We start from the raw sequence: 16,123 nt of genomic DNA on the forward strand, positions 1-16,123 counted from the left end.
GGCACAGTGGACAGGAACCATGACTTCCCTGTTCTCTTCACTCTGCAGAAGCAGGAGTGGAGACAAATGTGCTGCCTCTCAGTTAAAATCTTGGCAAAATTTGCTGGGCAGCTGGACACCGTAAGAGCTTTCAGCTAAGCGAGCTAGGGACTAACAAGCACTGAATGGCTTCCTTTCTGGCTGTATAGGGAATGAATGGCAGAAATTAGAAGTACTGCTTGGGAATGTGTGGCAAGAGCTGGCTTTTTACCCCATATTCAGTACTCAGTAATTCCTCTCACATGCTTCTTTGCTTCTCTTGACCCCAGCTGCAGCTGGGCAACTGGAAAGAAATTCTGTTTGGCTACTGGCTCCAGAAAAAAGTAGTCACAGGCAGCAGTGGGCTGGTAATCCATAAAGTCTGCCTTTTGGAAGGGAGGAGAGGACAAACACAGGTACTGGGGAAAATACAGAAAAACTCGTTATAACATTAAAAAAAAAAAATCCAAATCCTCTACTTCAAGGACCTAACCAAATTTTAAACATGTTAGGAACTAAGACTGGTATAACCACACTTTATTATTGACCAGTTCTCCAAAGAATAATAAAAAGAAAACCTTAGAGAGCTGTGCCATAGTGAATAAAAGCTGACTTACCTTTTACCCACAGGCTGAGTACTCATTCCTACCCTGGTCAGTGATGGCACTGATATCACCTACCAAGAGCATGGTGAAGCTCATCTTTGTAGAGCAGGGAATCAACAACTGTAGACCAAGCTATAATGTGAAATTGCAAAAGGAAAGAGAAAAAGAGTATATAAAACTTAATTTAAAATCTTGGTGATTACGTTTACAGGGCAGTTGGCAGCTCATAACTGAGATGGAGACAAATTTTAGAAAAATCTCCTTTATAGTGGAGGACTGCTACTGATTTCACAGAGGCCATGTACATGATTCAGTACTGATTTTAAGGCCATAGGGAACCACCTGCATCATCTAATCTGATCTGTAAAAACAAACCTCAAAGGTGTCCAGATACTTCACAGTTTGGGAGTCTATCAAAGTTCTAGGTATGTTATTGTCATAGTTAATTTGTCTGTTAATAAAGTCTGCCTTATTTTTAATCTGAATTTATTAAGCTTCAGCTTTCAATCAGAATTTATTGTGTCTGTCTGCTTAGATTACAGAGCTATCTGCTGACAGTAATCCTTCACCAACACCTGTACCTCCAGCTCACTATCAAATCACCTGATAACCTTTTTCATCTCCAACTAACAGAACTGAATTGTCCACTGAATTTCCTACAGATGCATGAATAAAAGTATTGTGGAAATAACCACTACAATCACTCTAAGCTATAAAGTATTCACCAAGCCAGTCTTCCCTGCTGTAAATTCGGCATCCTCACAAAGCCTTCCTTCCACAACAGCCAAGCACAGAAGACTAAAGCTACATCGTTAAGTTTGCAATTTCTGCTTTTCCTGGAGAGCACTGAGACTTACTTTTTTTCAGAAAGCATGCATGCAGTATATTCCCAAATAAGAAAGTTTAAGAGTGATATATGGAAACTACAGTACCAGTGTGCTAAGCACATTTCAAGCAGGAAATGCCTGCAAATAGGTATGGCTTAAGCACTACAGATGATGACATGAAAAATAAAAGGCAAGAGGAGTACACAGATCTTTTCATAATATTTGATTGTGCTCAGAGGACATTGGCCTGAACCAATGATATGGATTTCCCTCACACTGGAATCATCATGTATGTTGTCTCAGCTGAAAAAAAATGACATCAGATCAAAAGAACAGACAGATGAAAAAACCCAGAAGTTAAGAGCAAAAAACCTGGGAGAGAATTCAAGGTCAGTGACATGACAACATGTTCTGTGTTGTGGCACAGAGCAGAGAGTACATCTCCTTTCTCAATGTAATTTTGCATTTGAGAAGCTTTTAAAAAATTGACTGACAGTAACTCCCAGACCCAAAGAACATTCTTGTTAAAAGGAAGGTGAAGTCTATAGTTTCTGCAAAATTCTCAGGAATCTTCTTGCAGGCAACACAAACCCTAAAAACAGTGTTTGTAACAGACATTATAACCTGTATTAAACCTGACAACTGCTTTCTTACAGCTCAGCAATGCTGCCTGTAATGTCTGTAATCCAGGAGAGAGAAAGCATCAGTGATTGATAGAACCAAGGTAAGAACAAAAAAGCAGCCTATAGCTGGACATGAAACAACTGCTATAAAGGCACAGAACTGTTTTTATTTCAAATCGAAAAGCCACTTAACTAAGAGAAAAAATATCAGAACACAACAGAGACAAAGAACAAGGTGGGGAAAAAAAATAAAAACGAGAAGCCCCAAAAGCACACAAGACATACACCAAACTTGTGCCACACCTGAACATTCAAAACTGAAATCGGAAAGAGTTTCAGTTGTTTCCTGGTTTTTTGAATCCTGCATGACAAGAAACAATACAGACTGAGTGTTCGCCCTCTCCAGCAAGGATGGGGGTACACTTATCTCAAGAATAACAGCTCAAAAGGAGAACAGAAATATACTAGGTAATGTGCTCAATCTAAAGCGCTCACCCAGTTTTCCTGACATTCATTAAAAAAGCAACAATCCTGCATAAAAAGAACATGGGTAACATAAAAACAGAGAAAGAAGATACACTACAGTGCTCTAAAGCTCTCTAGCTGGCATAAACTGGAGCCAGGATATTTTATCCTCTGGCAGAGTTCATTCTCCCTCAAGCCTGGCCTGACTGTCCAAGGTTACAAATCAAGTCTGCTATGGGTGCAAATATGACAGCAGACGTCATGCAGGGCAACTTGGGTACTGTATGACCGACCAAAGTCCTTCACCACATAGGTGTAACTACATTGCTTCCAGATCCCAGCTTGCTTCACAGTCTGCTATAGTATATGTACTAAATGGGGGTACATGGAAGGTGGCTCTGCACAAAGCAGTTGTCATATTACATCTGTTTTTCTGTTATGAAAGACTCCCATGGCTCCCAATAATGAAAAATTGACTGTATATACAAAACGGTTCTGAAGCGGCATAAACATTTACCAGAGATTAGCATTTCAAGTAATTAGAGGCAGAGCTGCTGCTTGTTATGTATGTGAAATAAGACCACGTAGTCAAAATGCGATGAAGTTACTCATGAATTAATTTTATACTGATCACAGTAAATGATCAGTATAAAAAGCATCAGAAAGGCAGCTAATTTTATTAAGTATACTTTAACCATATTAGTGACTGTTTTAAAAAGTTGTAATGGCAATCTAGAGCTAATTTGTTGTTTGTTTGGTTGTTGTTTTTTTTTAATTGTCAGGGCTAACGTACAAGTCATATACGTACATGCTAATCTACAGCATGGTGGACAGTATCAAGGAACTGAGCAGCTCATGAACCTCAAGATGTCTTAATTTTTCAGACACACCAATATATGGTGAAACAACGATATTATTCTGCGTTAATTTAGCAATGACATCTGCACTTATATAGACCATCTCAGCCAAGGATTTTATAACAGTTCACAAAGAACAAAAAATTAATTTATCAGTATCTATGTAATGTAAAATATACTTTATAGCCATTTAAATGAGAAATAAAATCAGCAACTTTTTTCAGCAAATAAATTAAGTTGCACTCTTAAACTATGAATTTACACAAATCATCTAAAGGTGATCTGCAAAAGACAGCCATCCCTCCCTTTCAATCTTCAGGGGAATACAGTCAACCAGTTACTATATATAGTCCAACCACTGGACTACGACTCAAAGGAAACAAACAAACAAAAAAAATCACATTGCTAAAAGCAAAAGGCTTCACTTACCTTTCTCTCCATCCGAAATAAGATCTCTCTCTCCCTTTTGAACAACTGTTAAATTCCCCATGGCTTGGCTGAGTCTTAATACACATCCATGATGATCACTACTGTCTACGGGGTCTCTAAGCTACAACACAAGAATTCCATACACAGTACATATTTTGCTACTAGAACAACATCTCTAACACATGCTACTTCAGCATATGTATGGGGGGAGGCGGGGGGGAAGCATCATCATCAGTCTTTCCAAGTATTTTTATTCTAGACCCACTGCAGTGCCAAAAAATGCATGAGTCTTCTTTAAAAAAGAGCTTTGTTTAAGAATATGTATTGTTGTGGCAATTATCCCATGGAATAAAACCCCAGAAGAATGCTTATCTCGCATATAAGAAACAGCACATAATGTTTAGCCCAGTAACAAGTTGTTTATTTTCAAAGTCTAAAAGACTAAACTTACATGTACTTAAATATCAAAAAGGAAAACAGCTCACCATGGCTTCATACAGTCTACTAAACTCCATATAGTTTGGAGTCAGAATAGCTCGCTGGTAGCCTTGAATAAGAGAAGGCTGCTGGGAAATGAGCCACAGTCCATCCTGCAAAAAACAGTAAGAAGAACATTTACTGACTAGATTCTTAAATGTCAAACCATTGACTGAATCCAGAAAATACTTACAGCATCAATAATGATAGGAATTCCTTTGACTTTCGATTTTTCTATAATACCCTGCAAAAAATGCAGATAGCTTTAAGATGCTTGCTAATTTAAATCTTGTAAGATCTGAAACAAATTCACACAATAAATCTGATCATATAAGTTGTTTTTACAAAATAAGATTAAAAAAAAATCTGTTACATTCTGCAAAGTAATATAAGACATTTTCATATCAACTGGTAATTTTACAGTTACATTGTTCTCTCCCTGGTTCATGTATAAGCAGTGTCAAAAGGGCTTCCATAACTGATGCCTTGGTGTTGATATGCAAACAAGCAAGCAATCTCACTGAGTCTCCCTGCTGTAGGAGGCATGCAATGCCAACACAAGTCGCACATAGTAAACGTACATCTCTAATTAAAAAAAAAAAAAAAAAAAAAATCCAAATGAGTATTGCCATGATAGAAATCTACCAATAACTATAACACTAATTTTAGTTGCTTTTCTGATGATAGCCCCATTGCACTATTTGAATATATGTATAAACAAACATCCCGAGACAAGCAGTACCTACTACATGTCATTTCACTCGTGGTCCTGGAGGTTTCATACTTTCAAAGCAAAACCAAGGCGGCCCAGACAACAGACCATTTGCAAAAGTGTTTTTCAGCAAGCAGTATCTACCAGCGGACCGTCTGCCCTTGCTCTCTCTCCTAACTGAGCAGTGGCAATGACTGATACCCAAGGTTTCTTAATGAGCAATGGCTGACAGTCAAGTTTTTTGAGTGTTGGTCATTACCAACTTGTCTTTGAAGCTGGAGAGTTTATCTTTTTCCTGTATAAGATAACAGAGGAGTTATCTTTTTCCTGTATAAGATAACATAAGATGGATGGTATCCATCCAAAAGTCTAATTATTTTTGAACATTATTAAGCTCTTCAGATTAGCTATCATATGGCACTGAGCTCCACAGGTTAGCAAGACATTATATAAGGAATAAGGAAGCAGTTTTTAAGTTAATTTTCAGGGTACTGAACGTACCTCTGTTCTTGTATTGTCGTCAAAATAAACACCACCCACCTTGCTTCCTGTAAATTATTAAGTATGGCATATACATATCCTCACTAACTCATTCCTATCTGATTCTGATTTTTTCCAATACCAATAGAAATTTTTCCCTTCTATTTTTAAATGGATGACCAGAATTTAGCAGCGTGCTTCAACCCAACATTACTTTTGTTTGTTTGGGTACTATTTGCATGTCGTAAGTGTGAGACTGAAACACTACCCACTGCTCCAAGCCTGAGGACTTGTCTCAACACACAACTGCAACTACATTAGAAGCCACTACAGAATAAAAACCTTTCCATGACGTACACATGCCTGCACAGGTCTCAGCTTGGGCTGTGTGTCACACACTGCCACGTGCCCACCCTTGTCGGGATCCCAAGGGAACAGCACAAGTCTTCTCTTATATTCAGCTACTTAAATAATTTTGAACCAATTGCAAGTTTTACACAACTCATACCATTCAGCTACTACTAAATTATTCAAATTTATGAATAAGCATATTTAACAGCCGTGCAAGGATGGAATCTTAAAACATACCTAGCATTGGTTTTCAGTATGCCACAACTAGAGAGCCTTACTTTCAAAGCTTTTAAGAAATTTATGAGATAGAGTCATTTCTTTATTCAGTAATGTTAATCTGCACAGATGTGCACAGCTCAGTTTTCCTTCACAGAAGCTGTACTGCTTTGCCCACGCTGTGTTAAGTTCATTAACAATTATGTTTAATTTGACTCACTTGGTTATAATAAGACACGGCTGTGGATCTAGCAACCAGGTTTATGGGGTTTTTGTTCTGTATAAATGAATGTTATACATCCAATAGTCCAATTATTTTTGAACCATACTAATCTCTTCTGGTTAGATATCATATGGCACTGAGCCCCAGAGGTTAGCAAGCTATTATGTAAGAAAGCATTTAGATCATCCTCCCCAATTTTTGAAGATACAAATACCATTTACTGCAACCTCATTTTCTAACTGGTTTTAATTAGAGTATTTCTGTACATTAGCAGCTTCACCAAACTCCTTCAGTACACTTAAAATTATTACTGCTCCACTTCCCACTAATATGAATCACCAGTTTATTCTAGTATGTCAACTTTAGTAAGCCGGTCTTTCATGACACTTCATTTTTTAAAACCAAAAAAAGACTTCCCCAACAGATTCCATAAGGAAGTCTGAAAGAAGACACCAGATCTCAGAAGCCCTTATCCTTCCAAACTATTCTCTTAAATTCATTATGAGCAATCCACGGAACTAATTTTGCCAAAGTTCTGTTCCTGAAACAGTTAAGGTTTGGCTGCTGCTGTTATTGTTTGGCCCCTTTTCATGTTTCCTCATAATTGTCATCTTGACTACTGGTTAGAAGTCCTATTTTTGTCTATATATGTATGTAACAGCAGGCTAAATCAAGAATCCTGAAGATCCATAGTCCACCAAAAGAATGTAAGTATAAGAAAAAAATGTGAAAGTTACAAAGCATGAAAGTATATGTACAGTTAAACAGCTTCTGGAAGGCTGGGTCACTGGTACACTCCAGAGAAATAAGACATTTCTTCCTAATAACATTTTGAGTTCCTACCTCTCCAGCACGTCCTCCACAATCCTGAGACATTTGACCTCTGCTCTGAAGAGAAATTTCATCTTGCTAAGTAAAACCTACTGGCCAAGCAACTTTTATTGTGTACCGAGTCTCTGAGGTATCAGTTTCTATCCTTAACATACTGAGTGATCTTTGCTTTTTCTTTCTCTTTATAAAACAAATAATCAGGGGATACAAAGTCCTTTGTCTTATTTAGAAAGCTCATTTTTTATTAAAAAAAAAAAAAAAAAAACAAAAAAAAAAAACCCAAACAAACAAAAAGCTACCCTAATTATTTTCCTTTCCTCTTCCCTCCTTAAACCCAGACAGAAACTGCTTGGAGACAGAGGACCTCAGAGAGGAAGTTCTGGAGAGGGAGGGGGTAATCTGGCAACCGTAATAAAGCAGTAACAGAGATAAGAGAACCCCCCTAAGACAATTACCTGTTTGAAGGACACAACATTCATTGGAGAACCTCTGTCTCCTATTGATTGTGGACAGGACCCATGTCACCTGCTGCCATTTAAAGGTCAAATGGCTCACCACTGGAGAGCAATTCATCCCATGCAGCTTAGACACAGCATTTAGGGTGGGATGAATCACCAGACATACCTGTCTCTCCTCAGCTATCACAGAGGGAGCAGACACTTTACTGCTTTATTCTTAGACACAAAGAATTAGGTGAGATGAAGCCCACTTTTAAACACTGTATTACTGCAGATACTGTATAAAAATATTTGGGTAAGAGGTGTTTACAGCAATAATGGCAACATCCTCTATGCAGAGTATTTTGTTTCTGGAAGCAAAAATAATTTTTCAGCTGAATCTGTATCTCTGTATTTGGCATGGACTTTCCTGATTTAATCCTAGTAGCATACAGAAGAACCTTCACTGTTAATTGCACAATTAATACAGCTCAGACTAACTTTACTTTTGCACCAAAACCTATTTAATCGTTTCTGATAGGACTCTTATGTATGAGCAGGAACCATCTGTTCAGTTTTATCCCATGTAACAATTATTTATATGGGAAAGGATTTAGAAGAGAACATTGCTAATTAAAAACACTAAGAAATGTTACTAAGACAAGACCTGAAATCCAAACACCAATCACAGAAGTAAACAGCAACACATACAGGTATCAATGACAAAACCAAGACATTGCCCCTTCCCTTCAAACAACACTTTGAATATTAAGATTTTGGAGATTCTAGCTCCAAGATATCCCAGTGGACTACCTTTCTGTGCACAGAATATATTATACCACAACAGCAGTGGTTCAGCTTGGGGCAGAACAAGGCAGGAACACTTCCTTCACTCGATTCCTAAGCACTCGAGGGCATCCAGAAAGGAAGGACTGGACTCACAGGGCAACCCTGCACTAGCCACAAGTAGAGAGGACAATGAGGAGTGACATGCTGCTGTCAGCCAACCTCATGACCTACAGCCACACTGGTTAGCTAAGATAAAGACTGCAATTTGGATACTTCCTCTGCGACATTCGCAGCCAGGGCCAAATTTCAGTCTCCTACCTTTCATGTTGAGAGTCCTAATAACAGGGGTTTGGACAGCCTCTTGCTAGAGATATTCTGCTTCGTATGAGTTAGCTGAATACTTGGTGACTCTCCAAAACAGGGATTCCACAGCCCACAACATTTGAATGAGAAAAGGGAAACAGGTTCCAGCCCGCTGTGATTAAAATCAGCAATAATGAACTGTATTACAAGACTGCAGAACTCATGCTAGAACAAATCTGTAACAAGAGCTTCCTCTCCTAATAATTGAAGACCAAAGTTTAAGTTTCTACCTTAATTAAGGCAAAGAGGAAATGACCTGGGATTCACACATCCCATGAAGGTGCTGTATGGGACAACCTCCCACACAGTTATCATTTGTTAGTGGCACCAAATACTTGACATTTAGGAATGCCCAAAATAATATTTCAGTGATTGCAATTTCTGGTGGAGGTGGCTGAGGGGAGGAGAGCCAGAGGGGGTAAAATTAACCTGAACCTACTCCCACTCTATTCTTGAAATACACGATTTCCTGGGGGGGGGGGGGGAATCTTTGTTCTGTGACTGGGTATCTAGGACTTGTATGCAAGCAACCTACTCAATAAGAACTGAAAAAGAAGTTGTGTCACAGGAGAAACTAGTGCTCTGTCTGGCTAAAGGCAACCCTTTATTGTAACTGAGAACATTTACAAAGTAAGGGCAAAGAATTTATGTGCTTTAATTAATTCTTTTATTATCATGGAAGCTATTCCTTGAAATGCATTCATTTTAGTAGAAATCTGTGTTCTCTGTCCCAACTTCCACATGAGAATTTTAAAATAGATTCCCAAAACCAAATTCCAATCTTCTTTTTGGGGAAAAAAACCCAAACAAAACAAAACACGAACCCCCCAACACACTGAAAGCAGAACAACACACACATGAAATCAGAATCATTCCGGCTGGAAAGGACCACAGGAGGAAGAAGCTTGAAGGAACGAATGGACAGCCTATTGCTGAAAGAGAGCACAGTAACACAGAAAAGCATGGTACGATTTATCCATTTGATACCCTGCAGCTGTGCTATGCCATACAAGATTCACCTGCACTGCACTAATGCAGACATCCAGGACTCTTGCACACTTCCACAATTATTATGGAAAAAGGGAATGGGCCAAGATGAGCCAGTGCGAGACACTGGCTGCAAAAAACAGCTAGGAGGGGAATGAGGGGAACATGTGAGGGAGGAATAAATTGCTATGGAGCTTCTAGGTACAATCAAAGGATATCTAATCAGCCATGGAAGTCTTTGTAGAGCAGCCACCCTGAGGCACCAGGAGCAGACAATGTGATGCACTCAAAGCGAGCACCTACAGCCTCTTGCAAAACTTTGCAGTCATTCTGGACTTCTCCACCCAAGTCCACGAGCCAGCAATAACACACATATCCTATTTACTCTGCCTGCATACAACAGCATACAAGCTGGTTCTCCAGGGCTCCTCAGAAAAGACAACTATGTACAGTTTTGCCCACACTTGACTTAGATATACTTTTCAGCTTTTTTAATTAGATGTGGATTGGCAGCAGAATGCCTGCAATGACTTTTAATATATTATTAGTTGTATCACTACTTGTGTTTTTCCTGATGAACTGGTTTAGCTACACAATAACTTTGGCATTTGGTGTTTGCAAAGGGAAGAATCAGGAAATTAGAGCTAGTGGTTTTAATAAAAGATTGAATTTTAATGAAATAAACAGAAAACCACAATAGCAGCATATAAAAAGCAACATCTATCCCACAACAGTAATTAATTTTCACTAAAGATGCATCGCATTGTCATCTTTCTACCTTGCGAAGGAAAGATACTGCAGGCAAAGTTTCCTTTACTGACACCTGCAACGAACACTGCATTTCCTAGGTCCCTTAAAGAGTCATGTCTTGGCCCACTTTGGCAAGATTCCTTACCCATGTGCTCAAAAAGAAGTTCAAGCTTCAGCATGCCATAATAATGGACAGCATTGACCACGATGACATCCAAACATTTTAGGAAGCAGTATAACCTTGCCTTCAGCCCACCAAAAGTGCATTCTACTGCAACCTGCAAATGCCAAGTATGTAATTAAATCTTCTGCTAGATGTTCCAAAGTAAAGTTAAAATATCTTAGGAGAGCTGTTAAGCAGCTGAGGTCCTTTCAACGAGCGTTTGCACCCATACAGCGTGTTAATAACCAAACTTCTAAGAGAGAGTAATATCCTCCCTTGTCCAAACAGGTAACTGCCGGACCTCCTTGGCATCTGGGCAGTATGTGCCTTACCAGTGAAAGACCGTGCCTGTGTTCACACATTTAAAACTTCAGTCAGCTGAGGCCTGCAGAGCAAGTCAATGCTATCCTATGCTGTACTACTCCAGCAGGGTAATGAAAGGCCTGCCCATAGCCCAGGAGAGGTTGAAAGGCCCATTCTCTAAAAGCTCAAATACTACCTTCTGGAATGCTGGTTACATTAAGTTGACCGATAGTGCAGTTTAGCTCCACTGCTCCAGTCCGTGCTACTGATTTGACAACACTGGACTGACCAGGGCTCCTGGCTGACTAAGCTGGAGTCGCCAGACTCAAGGCAGCAAGAGTGACTAGCTTCTGGTTTGGTAGAGACGTGCAAATGTGCATAACCTGGCACTGGTTAGGTCTCATACAACCTTAAATAATCAAAAAGGAGTGGCAGCCCCTTTTACAAAGAACCCTCTACTGAAAGCGAGGATCAGAAACTGCTGTTGAAATGCTACCTATAGTTGCTTGTATTTTCTGCATGGATGCTGCCCCCATCCTGAATTCATGATTTTGTCTGGAACAGGTCAAAGGGAATAATAACAATAACAATAAAAGGGAATAATAACAATAAAAGGGAAGAAATGGCCAGAGATTTCCCTGTAAATGCTGCAGCTGGAAGCATTTCTGCACACCCCCCTCCCCAAGGTGCCTGGGAGGAACAAACAAGTTGGACCCCAATACGCTGCAAACTAATTCCTACAAACAGGCACTGAAAACCCTAGGAAGCATTTCTGCATTCCTCGCGTCAAGCCTGGATAAATGCAGGGACTTGGCTGCATAGAGGTCAGGATGCAGCTCTGCGGCAGAGATGCTTGGAAAACGGGCTTGGCAAGCAGAAGTTTGTAATCTTGCACAGCTAGAGTTAGGCAAATAGCCCAAGCCCAGGCTATGCTCAAGCCTACAGTCAGGGTTGGCAGGGGGCAGAAGCTGCCCTAAATAGAATATATTTGATACGGGAGGTTTTGAAAAACGTTAAAAATGGAGTTCCACTGTTTGAGATTCTTCATGTTAGAGCCATATTTTCAGTAACTGGTTTTGTTTTTTATTTACCCACTGGTGGAGACATGCAGTTAACTCTGAAACTTGCTTTCATTAGTTCCCACAAACTGATCCAAGAACTCATCATCCTTTCAAAACTCAGCAACGTCAATCAAAATCTCACTTGGAAGACAAGATTTATATAATCACCTTTAACTAGCCTAATTGCCTCAGTTTTACTTTATATATTCCTGTATGCATAACTAGCACTAGCTCATTAATTACTCCACCAAGCTCTCAAACCTCACATAAGAAATGATTAACTACTGATCACCAGTTGTACTACTTGAAAGAAGAGTCACATAACAGAGATGAATATCCTTTCTTTGAAACAAATAGCTTCTTTATCTCATGGCTTATGCTCCATTCAATTTAGCTGGGTCTTTTGTCCTTTAACTGTAGTACCACATGCTAGGCCCTGTTTTCCAAAACAGATTTTCAGGTGCACAGGAAAATACTTCATTTAGGCCAGGCAGAGGATGACAAGAACTCTAAAGAGTAACCCACTACATCATCAAGCTCATTAGGTGCTCTGGGAAACGTTAAAAGCTGTTGTTACAACTAACAAAGCTGAAGATGCTGTAGATGGCTGCTAACCAAAACTGTTTTATTCTACATAAAATAAATAAATAAATAAATAAATAAAGATGAGAATGATCCACTTGTAGATTCCCTCTTTGAATTCAAAGTAGATCACTTGCTGTCAAACTTGGAGCAAAACTGCAGCTAACAGTTTCTTAATATCTGCCTCAGTCATATGCTAAATTCTTAAAGAAGTTACATAATCGAAAGTAATGCCTGAACATAAGGAACACAAGAAAACAAAGCAAAAGCCTCTGAAATACTGTCCCAGTTATGCAAAAAACCAGCACTCCTTTTTAGCTATCCCTCCCAAATTAATGATCAACCAGACACCACTTGAGAAGCCACATTTATATATTTCCATCCCTAAACACATCCAAATCCAGTTTAAGCAATAATCCTGTTTACTTCAATCCAAAGTAAAAAATCTAAATCAGAATAAATAAAGGCACTAAATTTTGTCAGGCTGTCTCATCCACTAAACATTTGCACTCACAAAGCAAACTCTACAAGGTTTCCAATTTACGGTTGATTATGTTAATGTTAGATTTGGCTTAAGATATTCATGGTCAGCTGTTGGCATTTTGTCTTAAAATGAAACAAATAAACATAAACTTAAAATGAACTCTGCAATTTATCACTGCCAATTTCTTTTTAGGGTTTCTAGCTGAATGATGCTCAGAAAGAGTTGAAAAGGTATCCAATTCTAGCGTTTTGCTTAAAAATGCTTTTAAGTATCAAAATCAAGTTAAACAACAATATAAGCCTGCACACAGAAAGCAAATAAACATCCCACTTCACTGTGAATGACTTTCATCAAGATCCATTACATATATTAGAAAATAAATTCTGCTTGCAAGCTGCATAAACCTGTATTTAAGGTCCTGTTAGCATATTTTCAAACACTGTTTTTCTAATCAAGACATTTGAAAGGAAGCCACAGAATACTAATAGTTCTTAGCAGAAGCAGCAATAGTTCTCAGCATAACTAAGAGGATCTCCCTGCCTACAGCTGGCATTCCCAAGCTTTGCCCACACCAGTACCACCATCACAGAGAAAGAACTGCACCCGATCCCAGCAATTGCCTCATCTTAGGTGAAGTTGTCCACAAATCCCGACTCTCATTGGGCTGTTTGAAAGCAATGAGGCTTGGCTAGTAAGAGAGTAGTTTTTCACATGATACTACTTGTAGTATACACATCAATCTTGGAGGCTGGGTGAGGGCTGAGAGAAATACAGTGTACACACACATTCTCACAGTGAGTGCGTGTACATGCCCTCTGGTTTTTGCCTCTGCAGTATCACAGGCACAAGATCTCATCCACCTCACCTCCTCCTAGCTGAAGGCTGAGAACAGAAAGTGGCGTGTCCTCACTGCTACTTCAGTTCCCTATGAACTACTGAATCCCCACAGCAATAATCAGAGGACAAACAGGGCAAGAAGCAAATGCACGTGACACATACTGAAGAATTAAGATTCTGGTAAATAATTTTTCTGCTAACTTGAGTTGCTGTGAGCAGTGATTCCAAAGAGTAACACATCCTGTGGTTCATATTCATACATGGTGGTAGGTACCACAGACAATACTACTAACCTATCAACTGCAGCATTAGCCTGGGATGCTTCTCAGGTATATTACTTGGTACAAACAGAACCTGGAGGGCTGCTCAGGCAGCAAGAGGAAAATGCTTATCAAAGCCCATAGCGGCAGATTTAGCTTTAAGGAACTGCTATGACAACAAAAGGTGTCTCTGTGTTCTGTAGCCCTTTTGAGCTTGCAAAAACTAGTGCAGAGAGTGTACTGAAGCACCTGGTCCCGTTCTCACAATTTATTAAGGCTGAGAAGTGTTGCCTAAATCCTGAAGGCACGAGGCTTGAAGGGGGGAAATTAATCCAACTAACCAAAAACAAACACAGAAAGGCTGACACATGAGTTGAGGTGGAACTGAGAATCCATCTGAAAGAGAAAACTTCAAATGGGCTCTCTCTGGGCACACACAATGGAGGTGATCCATGACAATGGCCCAGACCTCTCCCACCCTTTGCTAGATGTTAACGCAGCCAAAACATTTCCACACAACCTTAAGATGATGTGGAAAATGAGATTTCTGAAATTTATATCCCAACAGATAGCAGAGATCTTTAAGCGCAAATGACTGGCTGAGGGTAGCGTTGCCACGTGAGGGGGTTGGGGGGAGAGAAACAACAACAGCAATGGGCAGAAATGGCAGCTAGGCAGGGCCGCAGCCAAAAAAAGAACCACCCAGGCTGGTATTCAGGACAGTTTCTTGGAGCTAAAAGAAAGACTGAGCATCAAGCATGAGGAACAACTATGCAGTTTGAGAACCCAGTCCATTTTACCATGTAATCTGAGTTACACAGAGCCATTCTTGCTATTAATCATTACCTCTCTTACAGGAGGGAAGCAAGCATACTCTGCTGAAAACACCAATCTTAACTTTGCTGCTGTAAGACAAAACATGGCAAGACTGGAGTGGCAGAGTCCAGGATTTGGTGCTACCACTTCAGGGAGAGAGGCAAGGAACCCAGTGATGATTCCAACATCCAAAGTCTTACTTCAGTTAAGGACAGCACTCTTCATAAGGATGAATGCTTTTCTCTACCTGATCCCAATAGTAATTACTATTCCAGCAACCATTCTGTATCAAGTCCATTTGACCACAAAGCCAGTAACATACCCAATAAAGATTCACCAAACTCAGAAGCAGAAAATTTGACAGGAACATCACATTCATGCCAGAAGGAGTAGGAGGAGAAAGGAAATGACAAGAGGCTGGAAACTGATACAGGACACAGCTAAGCCCATACTTGCCTAATTGCTGCGCAGCAGCAGAATGCAGAACATTCTGGAACATCAGACAGCATCGTCTCCTCTCCCAGAAGGCTATGCAAGGAATATGATATTCTTTCCAAAGTCCTCTCAGGAGCTGCACTCATCACTCTGCAGGAGAGCAATGTGGTTCCCCCACAAACCTGAGGAACAGCTCTTGATGGTATACATGGGAATTCCCCTACTTCCAAGCCTCAGGCTACAAGAAAAATCAGATCAGAGTAAGACCAGAAGTGCAAACGTCCCTGGAATGGCTGAATGAAGAATGCTGTAGTGGGTAGATATGATAGGGACATAATATTGCTGCTGTGTGAAAAAAGGAGAACATCCAATAGCTTTGGAAATACACTGCTTCGAAGCACTGACAGAGGACAGTTGTAGGGACCTTGGCCTTGCTTCCACATGGTGGCAAAACTCTTTGTCAACAGAGTCTAAACCACCACCAGCTGCATACCAACTGAGGTCAACTCACAGAGGTAATGGTACTGTCATCTCTGGCCAGAATCAATCACAGACACTGAAAGAGAAAAACAGATGGCCTGACGTTGCCTACAAGGAAGCTGGCTGTGATGGCCAAGTTCCACGCCAGGTATGGTACAGCACTGTGGAAGTCTGAAGTAGAATGGGGAGCAAAGATGCTTCAATCTGCACACTCCAGAGCTAAGTGGAGCAGAAACATGTTTTTGTTCCTTTCTCTTGAAGA

At 39.9% G+C, this 16,123-nt stretch overlaps 1 protein-coding gene across 5 annotated transcripts in view; it reads right to left on the bottom strand.

Moving 5' to 3' along the window:
- NAXD (NAD(P)HX dehydratase) overlaps positions 1-16,123 on the bottom strand; it is a 53,362-nt gene that overhangs the window by 10,043 nt on the left and 27,196 nt on the right. For 4 of the 5 annotated variants that reach the window (XM_075525777.1, XM_075525798.1, XM_075525789.1 and 1 more), the window contains 3 exons: positions 4,495-4,545; positions 4,310-4,414; positions 3,825-3,945 (listed from right to left, as the gene is read on the bottom strand). In XM_075525777.1, coding sequence (XP_075381892.1) covers positions 3,825-3,945; positions 4,310-4,414; positions 4,495-4,545 — 277 coding nt within the window. Of the gene's footprint in view, positions 1-635; positions 756-3,824; positions 3,946-4,309; positions 4,415-4,494; positions 4,546-16,123 lie in introns of all 5 variants that reach the window. The other variant, XR_012778861.1, reaches the window with a different exon arrangement.

Source organism: Mycteria americana, chromosome 1, assembly GCF_035582795.1.
Source record: "Mycteria americana isolate JAX WOST 10 ecotype Jacksonville Zoo and Gardens chromosome 1, USCA_MyAme_1.0, whole genome shotgun sequence".
NCBI classification, from domain to species: Eukaryota; Metazoa; Chordata; class Aves; order Ciconiiformes; family Ciconiidae; genus Mycteria; species Mycteria americana.